This window comes from Chinchilla lanigera, unplaced genomic scaffold (genome assembly GCF_000276665.1).
Source record: "Chinchilla lanigera isolate Chin_1 unplaced genomic scaffold, ChiLan1.0 scaffold00033, whole genome shotgun sequence".
In the NCBI taxonomy this organism is placed as follows: domain Eukaryota; kingdom Metazoa; phylum Chordata; class Mammalia; order Rodentia; family Chinchillidae; genus Chinchilla; species Chinchilla lanigera.
The window spans coordinates 10,579,949-10,595,276 of NW_004955434.1; the positions used below are offsets into that span (position 1 = coordinate 10,579,949).

General features: G+C 41.1%; 1 protein-coding gene across 1 annotated transcript; it reads left to right on the forward strand.

Annotated features, from left to right (window-relative positions):
- The first annotated feature begins 977 nt into the window (after nt 1-977).
- LOC102007148 (putative spermatogenesis-associated protein 31D4) lies at nt 978-13,165 on the forward strand. Its single transcript, XM_005388673.2, has 5 exons — nt 978-1,206; nt 11,822-11,867; nt 12,419-12,479; nt 12,765-12,831; nt 12,917-13,165. Exons 1-5 carry the CDS (start codon nt 1,066-1,068, stop codon nt 13,091-13,093), a joined length of 492 nt encoding a protein of 163 aa, XP_005388730.1. The 5' UTR covers nt 978-1,065; the 3' UTR covers nt 13,094-13,165.
- The last annotated feature ends 2,163 nt before the right edge of the window (nt 13,166-15,328 follow it).

The window sequence follows — 15,328 nt, forward strand, 5'->3', positions numbered from 1 at the left end:
ATAAATAAATAAATAAATAAATAAATAAAATAAATACAGGTACTGTGTACCCCACACAAGATTGAGATCTTGTTTTAAAAAATATAGAGGAGGTAATCAGAATCTTTGTGAAAAATTTGAAAGTAGATGGGAATAAACTTCACAAATACTTCCACAGAAGTAACCATTATCTACTATTAAATATGAAAGTTTTTGCTATATATAATTTCAATTATGCTCTTTCAAGATGATGATATTAGGAAGCCTACTCCCTCAATCAGGATGGGCGTGGCTGTGTGGGTTGTGGGTAGCACAAATGCTCCATGAAGTCCAGATAGAATTAACAACGGGAAGAAGAAGAGGGGGTTAGGTAGAGAATGAGGAAGCAGCTGCGTGGGGTGCTACGTGGGTAGAAAAGGGTAGATTTGAGAGGCTTTATGGACAGAACAGTCTAAGAGATTCTGGAGAAAAGAACTGCTAGAAGATGTTCAAGTTGTTTTTCCTGGATGAGGAAAAATCCCTTTTCTCCCTCTTGTGCCCTTGGTATGGGGTATTCCACCCTCTAACAGCTTTCAGTAAATATTATTTTGAGGAACTATATGTGTGGGAAGGGGGTGAGTGACGGTGGAGTATATTTCTGGTTTTATAAAAGTGAACAAAACACTGTGTAAGTGGGGAAGCTGCAGGTGAGGAGAGAGTAGATCTTGAGGTGTAACTCCTTGGGCACAACAGACTTTCAAAAATTGTGTGCAATCCAAAGGGAGATTACTAAGAAGTAAAAGCCTCCCAAAACACCTAGCAAACTGTTGGAATAAGGAGAAAAGGTCAGTGAAGTCGACATATGTTATACAATAAAGGTGGAGTTGGAGAGAAAGATATAGGGACCTAAAGGGCCCCAGGGTCCTGGATGGATCAGCTGGTCTGTGGACGCATCTCCCACGGCACCCCTCCCCCTCCTCCAGAACCTCTGCTGTGCGCTAAACCTCTGTGATGTGAGCCTGGAACCATGGTCTGGAATGTGCACTGTCAGTGTTCAGCTTCTGATGATGAGCACCACCACCACTGTCTGAGGAGCCTCTTGGTGGAATGGATGAACTCCAGTTTGATTTCCTGGGTATCCCTGTCCTTGACTGCTTCTGTGGGTTGGGGTTCCTCCTTCTGTCTTTGTGCTATCTGAAGACAAATGCATGCTCCCCAGTATTTTGTCATCAGAGAGAACTCCATCATGTAAGTATGCCAGATAGGCTTAGATATTGTAGATCTTTCTTGTTTTCTAATATATGCAGTTCAAGGCTTTAAATGTCACTGTAAGCACGGCTTTTGCTGCACCCCATATCATAAGTGGTGTTTTCATTTTTATTTAGTTTAAAATATTTGATCTGGGAGCTGGGGATTTAGCTCAGTGGCACAGCGCCTGCCTGGCAAGCGCAACATCGTGAGTTCGATTCCCAGTACCGGAAAACAAAACAAAACAAAACAACCCCTCCCCCCAAAAATAAAATAAAATATTTGATCCATATGTTCATAATATTTTGTTGTTGCTGCTGTTGTTTTGTTTTTTGTTTGAAACAGGGTATCCCTATATAGTTTAGGCTGTCTTTGAACTCACCCAGGCTGACCTTGACAATCCTGCCTCACCCTCTCAAGGGCTGGGATTTCAGGTGTGCGCCAGCATGCCCAGCTCTATGCTTTTATATTTGTTAAGGTACAATTTGTGGCCTCGACCATGTTGTATCTTGGTGAATTCTCCATGTCAGCTTGAGAAGAATGTCTATTTTGGTATTGTTGGGTAAAGTATTGGATAAATATCCATGGAATCAAGTTAATATATGGTGATATTCAGGTCAAATATATTTTACTGATTTTCTGTCTGCTGAACCTATCGATTACTGATTGAGACTCAACGTTTCCAAAAGTAGCATAAATGCATGACTCTGCATTTCTACCAGTTTCTGTCTCATACATTTTGACACTCTGTTGGTAAATGTACACACCTTAAGGACTGTTACGTTTTCTTGGAGGACAGACCCCTTTGTGATTAAGTGATGTCACCTTCATCCCTGATAATTTTGCTTTTTCTGAATTATACTTTGCATAGGGCCAGAGATATAGCTCAGAGGCATAAGCTCCTGCCTGGCAAGTGCAGGTCCTGAGTTCAATTCCTCAAAAAAACACAAAAACTGAATTATACTTTGCTTTTTGAGGCACAGTTTCTTGCTGTGTAGTTCATGCTGATTTGAAGTCACTTTGTAGCCCAGGCTGGTCTTGAGCTTGAGACAATCCTTCTGCTTGAGTCTCCCTTGTGCTGGGATTACAGGCATGTGCTACCATGCCCAGCTGTGAAGTTACTATGACTATGGCTGGTTTTGTTAACCCCTTTATTTTTTCTGTGTCTGTATATTTAAAATTACTATCTTCTAAAATACTACATTATACATCAGTCTCTCTGAAGTTCTGTCTTTTGGTTGACGAATTTTAATCATTCATTTTTAAATTGATTATTATACAATTGGGTTAATATGGATCAGGTCTGTAATGGTTTCTTATTCATTGCATCTGTTCTTTTTATAGAAAGCCCTTCCACACCTCGTTGTGGTCCAGGAAGTTTACATTTGTAATCCCAGAGAAAAGTTATTGGAATTCCAATAAGTTAATTCCAATCTACCATGTCCAGTGCAATCCATGGCGAGAATAAAGACACTAATGCATATCTGTAGTTGTGGGGAGCCAAGGGGGTCCTAAGTCCAGCTAGAACAATGGCTAACTGAAACAAAGACCATGACCCAGGGCTGAACCCGGGTTTTACTAATTTGTGTAGAGGGGAGTGGCTTGGGGATGAGTGACAGTGAGAGTGGTGGGAAGTACATGAGTGCTGAGGCCTGAAATCACCTCTGCAATATGCACAGAGAATAATCTGCAGATCACAGATTGGGGCAGTATCTGGTGTTTTGGGGTCAGTGCTTCAGTTCTGATGTGTAAGCCATGGCCTGAGAAGTTACAGCCTCTTTTCTGCAGGCTCATTCTCAGCTGACAGCGTGGCTTCACTAGGCCTAGCTCAGGAGCTGAGGGCGGAGCATCACTGACCTGTCACATTGCTTTAAAGACTACACCTCAGCACCTGGCTGGACCTATTTGCTTTGCTTAAAGCCTATTGAGGGGAATAAGGAAATGTTCAGCCAGCTTTGTACATATCAATACATGGAGGTAGGGCCAAATGCTCTTCTTTAAAGGAGAGCCGTTGTCCAGATGGTCCACCATACTTTTTAGCTTCCTTTCTTTTGTTTCATGTGATTTTAAATGGGATTTTTGTTTTTTATTGCAATGATATTTTGTATAGTTTTACTTGTATATATTTGAGGTATACCACATGCTTCTTAGTACCCTTGCCCCTTGTCTTCCCATTTCCACCCATCACACCTTGGTAACCTCTGTCCTATTCTACTTATTGAAATTTTTTTTAAAAGAGATTCCATATGCACAAGACATCATGCAGCATTTTTCTTTCTGTGTTTGTCATGTTAGACCTAGAATAATGTCCTCTAGGTTCATCCATGTAGTTCCTAGTGCAGGGTCTCCTTTTTAAAATATGATACAGCTAGCTGTACAGATTATCACAATTCCTTTATGAGCACGTAGATTTGTCCACATCTTGTCTATTGTGAATAACACTGCAATGAACAAGGGTTGCAGATATCTCTATGATGATCTGGTTTCATTTCCTTTGAATATATATAAATTTTCTTTTGTCTGATATAAATAGAGTCACTGTTTTAGTTACTTTTCTCATCACTGGGGCAAAATACCTGAGATCCACAAGTTAAAGGAGGAAAGATTTATATAGCTTTTGTAGAGATTTCAGTCCATAGTCACCTGGCTCCAAGGCATGGCACCATGGCAAATGGGCATAGTGGAGGAGAAACAGTCCATGGCAGGCCAGGCAGCAAACAGCAACCAGCAATCAGCAAGCAGCAGCAGTAGGCCTCCCTTTATATTCCATCCAGGCTACACCACATATTAAGTGGACCTTCGCATTATCCACACCCAGAATTATGCTAAACCAATTTAGTTATCACCATCTTAATCCAACATCACACACCTCCCCAAAACCCTACCCATTCAGCCACCTCCCAAAAGCCCTACCTGTAAGCCCATGAGACTTGGAAGAGCATCTAGATACAAGCCATGAACAGCCACCTTTGTCTTATTTTGGTTAACATTTTCATGGAGTACCTCTTTCCATTCCTTCCTTTTCAGACTATCTGTGTTCTTAAAGCTAAAGTGTCTTATAGGCAGCATAGAATTGGATCATTGTTAAGTCCATTCAGCTATTGTATGTCTTTTGATGGGAGAATTTAATGCATTCAAATTTGAAATAATTACTCGTATGTAAAGGTTTATAATGGTATATGTGATGAAAACGTAGGTATGCATATATTGCTGTGGTATGATACTTTTAATTCTTTTGGAAAAATACTAAGAAGGGGAACAGCTGGGTCCAGTGGGACCTCTGGTCCTAGTTTGAAGAATCTCCACACTGATTTCCATATTAGTTGCACCAGCCTACACTCCCACCAGCAGTAGAGAAGTCTTCCTTTTCCCCACACCCCTGCAAGCATTTGTTGTTGGTTGATTTCTTAATAATAGCCATCCTTTCTGGAGTGAGATGGAATCTCAGCATTATTTTAATTTGAGTCTCTAGATTGTGCAGTGATGTTGAACATCTTTTTTATACTATTTGCTGTTTCTACCTCTTCAGCTGAGAACTGTCTGTTCATTTCAGATGGCCATTTTTGGACTGTCTTTAAATTTGGGGCATCTGATTTTTTGATTTCTTTATATATTCTAGGCAGTAGTCCTTTATCTGGGGAACAGCTGGCAAAAATTTTCTCCCACTCTCTGGGTTGTCTGTGCACTCTGCTGGATGTTTATTCTTGCTGTGTAAACACTTTTTAGTAAGATGAGATCTCAGTTGTTGACTCTTTGTGATAGTTCCTGTGCAGCTGAGGTTTTGTTTATAAAGTCTTTGCCTACATCAATTAAATCTTTCAGCCGATTTAATATTTCTGTTTTAATATTTAGATCTTTGACCTTTTTTATTTTAGTTTAGTGGATGATGAAAGATATGGGTCAACTTTTAATCTTCAGCATGTGGAAAGCCAGCTTTTCCAGCACCATTTATTAAAGAGGCTATCTTTCTTGCAGTGAAGGTGTTTGGCTTCTTTGTCAAAGATAAGGTGACTAAGTGTGTTTGGTGTTGTTTCTGCATCTTCTAATCTGTTCCATTGATCCAGGTCTGCTTTTTTTTGCCAGTACTATGCTGGTTTTTATCACAGTAGTTTTGTAGTATATTTTCATGTCAGGGAGTGTAATGCCCCCAGCTTTGCCCTTGTTGCCTAGACTTGCCTTCACTATTCTAGGTCTCTTCTGGTTCCAAATGAATTCTGGATTGTTTTCTCTATTTCTGTGAGATATGCTGCTGAAATTGTGATCAGGATTGCATTAAATCTGTATAACAATTTTGGAGTATTGCCGTTTTCACTATATCAGTTCTTCCTACCCAAGAACAATCAGTATCTTGCCATTTTCTTATATACTCTTTCATCTCTTTTTTCAGAGTACTGTAGTTTTCAATGTAAAGTTCATTTACTTTCTTCATTAGATTGATTCTGTGGTGGATTGACAACTGGTGGGCAACTTGTAACACCCTGATGAACTTAATAAGTGTGGTGCTGAGTATGGGAGGCCCACCTGAGGATTGTTGCCAGCAGCATAAGAGGCAGAACTGGAGAGGAAGAAGGGGAATGCTGTTGGGAGCTGGTAAAAGCTGTTGGGAGCTGGTAGAAGCTACTAGGAGCCTGTTGGAAGTGGAGAGAAGATGTAAGGAGCTGTTGGTTTTCTTAGAAAAGCTTGTCATGCTGGCCCTCCTGATAAACTTGGCTGTCTTCACCCTCCGAGGAGCTCGGGACCTTGTTGCTGAGAATGGCTTTGATTCACTTTGGGGGAGCTCTGGTCCTCACTCCGAGTATTGCTTCCTGACTCCAGAGGGGAAGATGGTGCACTGCTCAGTCTCCTGGAGAAGCTTGTCATGTTGGTTTTCCTGATGGGAACTCAGCAATCCTGATCACTGGAGGAGCTTGGGACCTCACTGTTGCTGAGGATGGCTGTGGTACTTTTCGGGGGAGCTCTGGTTCTTACTTTGAGCATCACTTCCTGGTTCCAGTGCAGATCCCTCAGCCTGTTAGCACAGATCCTTCATCCCACTGGCAAAGACTTTCTAGAGTCCACTGCTAACCTTTGGGCCTTTGCAGCGCAGATCCGTGAAACAGGCCTGCATGAGATATTGTTATGGGCTCTTGGCTTCAAGTTGGACTCATGGGAGGCATCGTTATGAGCTCCAGGTCTTCAGCTGAACTCATGCAGGACATTATCATGGAATCCAGGCCCTCAGCTGGATTCTTTGGTCTTGAGTGTGTGGACAGATTTCCTACACTTTCTTATGTATGATTCTTTGGTGACTATTATAAATAATCTTATAAAATATGTGTCCTATATTATATTGTTCTCCTTTGCAATAAGCCCCCAAATCATAACAGATTCCTAGGTACTTCATCTTTTTAGATGCTGTCTTAGTTACTTTTCTCTCATTGCTGAGACCAAATACCTGTTGCCCAAAACTAAAGGAGGAAAGGTTTATTTAGCTCACAGTTTGTAGAGGTTTCAGTCCATAATTGGCTGACTCCAAGGCAGGGTGGCATGGCAGAAGCACAACAGTTCATGGTGGTGTATGACAGCAAGAGCAACAAGAGCAAAAGCGGGGAGGAACAGGAGCAAGCCTCTTTCCCTCCCTTATATTGTATTCAGGCTACCTGCCTTGGGGTGGGTATAGCACTCACACCCTCAATCCCAGCACTAGACAATGAACCAATCACAAACTGTAGATTTAGCCACCTCAGCAAAGCCCACCCCCCATGACTGCATGAGACCTTGGGGGGACATCCATACACAAACCATTATAGAGGCTATTTTCAAAGGTGTTGTTTCCATACTTTCTCACTCAGTGACTTTGTTATTTATGTATAAGGATGCTATTGATTTCTGAGCATTGACTTTGTATCCAGCTACACTACTGAATCTGGTCATTAAATCTACAAGTGCTTTGGGGGTCTTCTATGGAAAGTATCATGTTATCCGCAAATGATAATTTAACTTCTTCCTTTCCTATCCTTATTCCTTTTATTTCTTTCTCTTGTGTAATTGCTCTGGTGACTGTTTCTAGAACTATATTGAATAAGAGTGGTGACAGTAGACATCCTTGTCTTGTTCCTGATTTTAAACCTAAAGATTTTAGTTTTTGTCCATTTAGTATGATGTTGGCAGTTGGTTTGGCATAGATGTAATTCTCTGTATCGTCTAGCAGCTGCTGAATTGATTTCTTGTGGTCTCTTCCTATTTCTAAGAAATCTTTCTTTTCACATTTGCTAGCCACAATGCTGTCTTCTACATCTGAGATTCTGTCTTCACCTTGGCTCATTATGCCGTGTATACTTTGAATGAATTTTTAATCTCCTGGATATCTGTTTCATGGATTCCATTTTTTTTTCCTATGTTGGGTTTCCATGGTTTCCATTGTTTTCCTAAGTTCTGCTATTTTTTTTATCTATATCTGTTCTACAGTCACTAAACCTATTTTTTATTGTGATCAACATTTCTGTAGTTATCTGAGAAATTATTTCTGGTTTGACTTTTTTTCTAGAGTGTTATTCATCTGCTTTGTTACTTCTGCTGTTACTACATCAGAGTCCAGGAGGGTGGCTTTTAGATTGTTCTACCTGATTGCCCCCTGGGTTTGCCTTTGGTGAACTGGATGTCTGGGGTTGCATCTTATTTAAGTGTCTTCTCATTTTTAAGAATTTAATTCCTGGGTTGATGCTTGTAAATTGCCTATGACAAGTAGCTTTACTGCTAGTATTTATAATCCTTAGGAAATGACGACTTCTCATAGACATTTTCCAGGTGTAGCTGCCTTTTGAGTTTTGAGTCTGTTGCAAGATCCTCCCTGTTCAATTTATTGGGGATGAAAAGTTGCTGCCTACTTGGCCCAACCCCTGGTTCTTAGCCCCTGGCCTGTAGTATTTTTATGAGTCTTAAGCATTCTCAGTCTTGGTATACCAGGAAGAACATCTGATTAGAACAATTATGTCACTTTAGCTAGAATGGTACAATCAGCAATAATAATACCATCAAACACAGCCTTAAAAATGACAAATTAAAGTAACTATTAATTTGCCACCTTTAACTGTATGAACTAGATATATGGTTACATAACAAAATATAAAATGAACCAGAAAATTATATGTAGTAAATAAGTCCTTAATATAATGATTTTACCCTCAGAGGAGAAAATTTAAAAGGGTTTTGGGGAAAATAGAAACAGAAGAAGAGGAAGAGATTAGAAGTAAGGCTGGAGGACAAAGGAAGGTCCCTCAAGCTTTGGGAAACTAAAGAGGAAGACAGGAGTGAAAGAAGGAAGAAATAATAACAAGAGCAAAACAAAACAGAACAACAAGAAAAAAGTAGAAAACATGTTCACACTCATATGAAAAGAACAAGCATTCAAGAAAAAAAAAAAAAAAAGAAAGAAAGAGAAAAAAAAGAAGAAAAAACGTCCACTTCAAGGTGCGGTCTCTGCTGTCAGTGGTAGAATATGGGCAGGCAGTGTCCAGATCTGAGTTGATTAGTCCCAGCAAGCCCGCTGTAGCCTCACCATGGGGTACTGGATAATGCCAGTGAGCGTGCACTCTTAGTCCCACTGAAGTTCAGGCTGGTTTCTGGCTGTGAAGCTGGAACCAGACCCATTCAGCCTGCGGTAGTCCATGCACCCCACCCACTCCAGCTCAAACTCTGCTCCCTGACTTCCTGCTGACTAGAACATGGCTCACTTATCCCGCCCAACACTGGGAGCTGCTAGATGGATCCAACTGTTGCTCTGAGTTTCAAGCTCAGCTGGCCCTTCTCCAAGATGGCTCCTGGCCATTTGCCCTCACCTGGGCAACATCTGAACCCGAATAACTCACCAGTCACTGCAATCTGTCCGGTCCACTGCTCCATTCCACTGGTGCTTTTCTCTGTGGAGGCCCCTGGGGGTGGGGTTGGCAATAGTCACTGTGTGTCTGCAGGTTCAAGCTGTCCCTCCCACACAGTCTGGGCTCACGAAGAAAGTGCCACCTGCCACTTTCTCCTCATTCATTGAAGTCTCTCTCTTCACTCTCCCTGTGGGCTTCAGTTCTCATTTGAGATCCTTCCTGGTTCCCAGGGCCTACTTCCCTCCTTCTCCTCCTCACATTGTTGTAATCCAGTGTCTGGACACCAAATCTCAGACAGGCTCTTTCTCTGCTGCTCACCACTCTGCCATCTTCCCAGAAGTCCTCTGTTGCTGTTGCAAGCCATGCATGATGTATGGGGTAATAGGATCCACGGCTCATAGTTCTTTAGTACCAAGATTTATGTTAATCTCACTAGGAAACGAATGCATTTAATGCTTGCTGTAGCTATACCTGACAGAAGTTGCAATTTCCTCTATTGACCTTACTTATGTCTCCTCTAGTGTCTATAGCTTTCCCTCAGTCCTTAAGATCTTCCTTAAGTACAGAGTATATAAACTTTTTTTTCTTTTTGTTTGTAGTACTGGGGATTTCATCCAGAGTCTTCACACTAGCTACATATCCAACCTTTTTTATGTTTTTAATGTTGGAACAGGGTGATGGTTATCACTAAGTTGCCCAGATTGGGCTAGAAATTGCAATCCTCCTGTCCCTGCCTCCTCTGCTGCAGAGATTACAGTCTTGCACTATCATGCTCAGCTTATGCTGCAGCTCTTTGAAGTCCTATACCTGGTCCCCTTTCAATGTGGTGGTGAGGTGCAGAGGTGAAGATGTGACTAAATCTCACCTTTACTGGACTGTGTTGTTCACCACTGTTTCTAGGTTTCTTCCCTGCAATTTTGGTGAGACTGGAAAGCTAGAAAGAGCTAGAGTTAAGTAACTCCCTTCTCTCATGTGGGCTAAGGCTCCGCTACAGATGTTCCCTTCTACTATGGAGAATGATCAAGATACATAAGTCCAAAATGGACATCTTTGGTCTCTTCCTGTCAGAAACATGAGACTTTTCTCATGGCTGTTCACTCAAGGGCTATACTTCAAAAACACGTATACAGATTTAATGCAATTCTGATCAAAATTCCAATAGCATATGTCACAGAATTAGAGAAAGAAATCTTAAAATTCATTTGGAACCAGAAGAGACCTAGAATAAATAGCAAAAGCAATTGTGGGCAACAAAGGCAAGGCAGGGGGCATCACAGTCCCTGCCTTGAAATTATAGTATAAAGCTACTGTGGTAAAAACAGCATGATACTAGCAAAAAAAAAAAAAAAGACCTGAGGATCAATGGAACAGACTAGAAGACTCAGAAACAACTCCAGATATATTTAGACATCTTATCATTTTTTTAAAGAGCAGAAAAGAGAGACAGAAGGGAGGCCTGAGTGGGTTGGTTTTTTTTACCATACTGAAGACATTGGTATAGGCAAAGACTTTATTTTTTTATTTTTGGTACTGAGAATCAAACTCAGGACCTTGTGCTTGCCAGGCAGGTACTTATACCACTGAGCTATATCCCCAGCCCTAAGACTTTATGAATAAAACCCTGATCTCACAGAAACTATCACAAAGAATCAACAACTGGGATCTCATCTTATTAAAGAACTATTGCACAGCAAGAGAAACCACCAACAAAGTAAAGAGACAGCCTACAGTATGGGAAAAATGTTTGCCAGTTGTTCCTCAGACAAAGGATTACTATTGAGAACATATAAAGAACTCAGAGAAAGCAACTTTAGGGAGACCTCAGGTTCATAGATTTTCTGTGCAGGGCCGTTATCAGGTCCTCACAGTGAAGAAGAATAGTCTGTCCTAACCCTGATCATGAGCGCCATTCCCACATCAGGTGTCCTTTGCAAAGCCTTCATTCCTGTTGAGCTATTAGGAGAGCATTACCAACCTCAGAGAGTATCTGAACAGAGCTGGAATATGAGCTCTGTCCCCAAAACACTGTCATCTGAGGGCCCACAGATGTGACTATCAGCTTCAGGCTGCATGTGCTCCTCGAGAAGAGGAGTTCTGACTGAGAACATCAGACAAACTCTTTGTCTCAGTTACTTTTTTCTCTTGTTGCTAAGACAAAATACCCAACACTCAAAGTTAAAGGAGGAAAAGTTCAGTTAGCTCACAATTTATAGTGGTTTCAGTCCATAATCAGCTGACTCAAAGACAGGGTGGCGTGGCAGAGGGCCACTGATGAAGAGAAACAGTTCATGGTGCTCACAAGATAGCAAAAGCTACAAAAGTGGGAGGGATACGTCTTTTTCTGTCCCTTATATAGTATGCAGGATACCTACTCTAGGCGGTGCAGCACTCACACCATTAATTCTAGTCAGAACTATGCCACACTCATCAGCAGATTTTTACTAATCACATATCCTGATCCCGGCACCACACACTGTAGATTCAGCTACCTCTAAAAAGCTACCCCCATGACTGCATGAGGCTTTGGGGGAACATTTAGACACCATCCATAACACTCTTCCACTGAGTTTTTCAAAGAAGGAGAAACAAAAAAAATACCGATCACCATTAAATAATGATAAACAGGATGAAAACATCTACAAGTTAAAATGGAAATTACCTTATTCTTGGATAACGAAAGTCTGAGCTTCCTAAAAAGAGGAGTAATAGAACCTTTTCCCAACCCTTTATTCTATTTTTCTTTGTTTGTTTGTTCTCAGCAACATGGGAGATCCAACAGGAGGAGGAGAGGTAGAACATTTCAAGGTAGGTTTCTTCCTACTTACCATGACCTCTCCAAGGATGATTCCTCTTATTCCTCTCATGAGCTCCCAAATCCATGACCTCTGAGGATGTCAGCTGCTAGAAAGGAGAGAAGCACAGGTAGGCAGTCACAGCTGAGGCACCTCTTAGAGTCCTGGCTATGCCACCAAGGCTATGGAGAAGTGATGGGCCTGGGCAGTGGGTGCTGCCTTACAGGTGACTGCGTGAGATGCCCAGGAAGAACACTTGGTTGCTTTGGAGTCAAATCTTCTGACTCCAGATATCGTGCAAAGTAATTTCTTCCTGGGTGCTCAGACTCACGTGACCTCTGCATTTCATAGGGTTGTTCTGAACTTTCCACTGGATTATATATGTGAAGGTACTTTATAAATAAAGCCATACTCACATGAACGTTCTTCATATCATCTTTGACCATTGTGTCTACCAGTTTTTGTGACTTTCTGAATTTAATATTGTGTATCCCAGAAAGAGATTCCTGCGTGATCTCTGTGATTTGTCTTGATTGCATATAACTTACTGTCTAACCATTCCAGGTAGGAGAATTTGCCAGAGAGAAGTAGACGAGGGGAGGAAGTTGCTTTCTGTTCTCAAAAGGTGGGTGCTCTTTTCATTTCTCCCCTGGTTCCTTTGTTCACACTTTCTATGCACCAAGGGATTGAGTGCAGCCTTTGCTAATCATAGGAGGGGTAGCTGTGCTGGTGGTGCCTGGTACATGGAGGAAGGCCTTGCACAGAAGCTGTGAAATGTTTCATAAAGTCATAGATGTGGGGCCCTGGGAAGTAGGGAGCAGGCAACAGTAGCCCCACCCCTAGGAGGACAGGAGGTCTTCCTTCCTTGTGCTGGTCCTGGATGGATCTTTGTACTTTCTGTCTCCTGCAGCCCCCTAGGCCAGCATTATGACACCACGCACTTTCGACAATTGCTGTGTCCAGACCCGCTGTGTGAGGTGTGTAACACAACCGCAGCTACGGTCAGGCGGCTGCTGTCTCTGGCAACCTTGGATGGTGCTGCAATCTCTTTGGCTTCCACAGGTTCGTCAACAGAGTCCTCATCTCCAGACACCTCCGGGCACTCTCACACCTGCTGAAGACACCAGGGTCAGAGACCTGACTCTCCTATATGAACAGAGATGCCTCTTCAGCCTTTTACAACGGAAAAAATGCCTACAAAAGAAAATCCAGTCCAAGAGCCGTCAGCACAGCCAGTAACACTGACAGGAGTAGCTCTTGTGATAGGAATAAAGTCTCTAGAGCAAAATAAAAAACGAATCTTCCTTCTGAGAGTGAGAGCTGGGCTCTCTGTGTCCTGCACAGGAGGTGTCATTTTTGGGAATCCCAAATATGTTTTTAAGGAACAGAAGGATTTACTTTAGTTCTCAAGGCTGTTTACCTTATTTTGCTGCTAAAACATGACCAGTTCCTCGTAGGGAGCTCGACAATGATCTTCTCAGCCTTATTTTCACCATTCTCAGACGCTCTTCATTTAAAACATTTTATATTTTCATAAAAGTTTTTTTTCAGTCTAAAAGCTCTCAAGCCTCTTCAAAATTAGAAAAATTTGTAAAATCTAGAACTCAGCTGAGATGTCATTCATTTAAAACGTTATTTTTTCATAAAGTTTTTTTTATCAATTTTTATTCTTACTAGCATATTTGCTGTATATAATGATTACATCCCTTGTGGGGAGCTGGCATAAATGTACATAACACCTCTTAATTATTTTTTATTCCCTTCCATCTTACTCCCTTCCCTTCATTTCTTAGTCCTTTCCAGCTGAAAAAAGATCTGTCTCCCTAGTTCCTTACTTTCTATCTTTTACTTTGCTCCTTATTTATATTTTGTGTTTCTTGTATTAGAGAAATAGTGTGATACTGAAGCTTGTATGTCTGATTTATTTCACTTAAAATTATGTCGCAAAGGTGCATCCATTTTCCCACATATACTCGAGTTTCTCCTTCCTTATAGCGGAGTAGTGCTCCATTGTGTACTCCACATCTTTGTTATCCACTTATCTGTTGAGGGACATTTATGCCAATTTCCAAGATTTAGCTCTTGTGAATCGTGCTGCTGTAGACATGGGTATGCACAGATCACTGTAATATGGTGTCCTTCTTTCAGGAAGATGGCCATAAGGGGAATAGGTGGCTCAAATAAAGTTTCTAGTTTAGATTTTTTGAGGACTCTCCATAGTGGTTGTACTATTTTACATTCCCACCAACAGTGTAGAAGGGTTCCTTTTTCCTTACATCCTTGCCAGTATTTATTATTTGAGTTTTTTTAATGATAGCCATTCTTCCTGGAATAAGATGGGATCTCAGTGTTGTTTTAATTTGCAATTCTCTCATGCCAAGAGATGTTGAATATTTTTTCATTTATTTATTGGCCACTTATATTTCTTCTGAGTAGTATGTATTCATTTCTGTTGCTCATTTTTAATATATATATATCAAAAAACATATCTATATATCTATAACATATATATGTATAGAGAGAGAGCGTGCAAGAGAGAGTAGATAAATAGGAAGTAGGGAGAAGTTCAAGTAATTTCCCAAATTATCTATTCCATTGTTTTAAAAATATGTTAGGATATATGCTAATTTGTTTCACTTATATTACTGGTTTCTTTGTGTTCATTGAAAAGAAGTATCTGTCCTTTTATTTGTTTGTTTCTTCTTTGTGAGAGGGGTACTTAAAATTTGTGCTCTAACATTTTGCCCATTCTTTTAAGATCTTGATACACAGTATACTAATCATTGTTAGTCTCTAATTATTTTGCAAAGTTCTTTTCATAGAAGTGTTTTTGTATACTTTATTGGTATCTACTCATGTTACATCAAAAGAATTTAAAGCATACTCTGTAAATAATGATAGCTAAGCCCCCATCCCGCTACTGCTTCAAGCATCTCACAGCTGAGTGAATACTCAGAAGGTTGCAGAGGGAATAGTTCTGTTACTGTGGACAGGGAGGGGCTGAGGCAGGATCCAGGACCTGGATGAGTGCTGTTGAAAAATCTGTTACGTGAGGCATGTTGCGCCATCTGCAAAACCTGCTGTCGGTTTGACTATGACATCTCCTTGTGTGTTAGGGCCCCTTTAGGAAGAGAAAGAGCCCTTCCTCAGGGAGCCACTTTGGGATGACCGGCTCAATAGCACTATTGCAAGCACCAGGGATCACTTGGCAATCAGTAGTAGCAATGGTGAGGTAGGTGCCCAGAATTTATGGAAAAAAATGAGAAAGGAAGTAAGGAAACCAAAAGGATCAAGTCAGCGAGCTAGGTACAAAAATGTTATTCCTACCCATGATTCCATCCAGTCCTTTCTTCCGCCCAGCACTCCTTCACTTAGTCCAACTTCCTGGAGTATAACATGGACTTTTTTTTTTTTTTTTTTGGTTTTTCTCCGGTACCGGGAACCAAACTCACGACCTTGTGCTTGCCAGGCAGG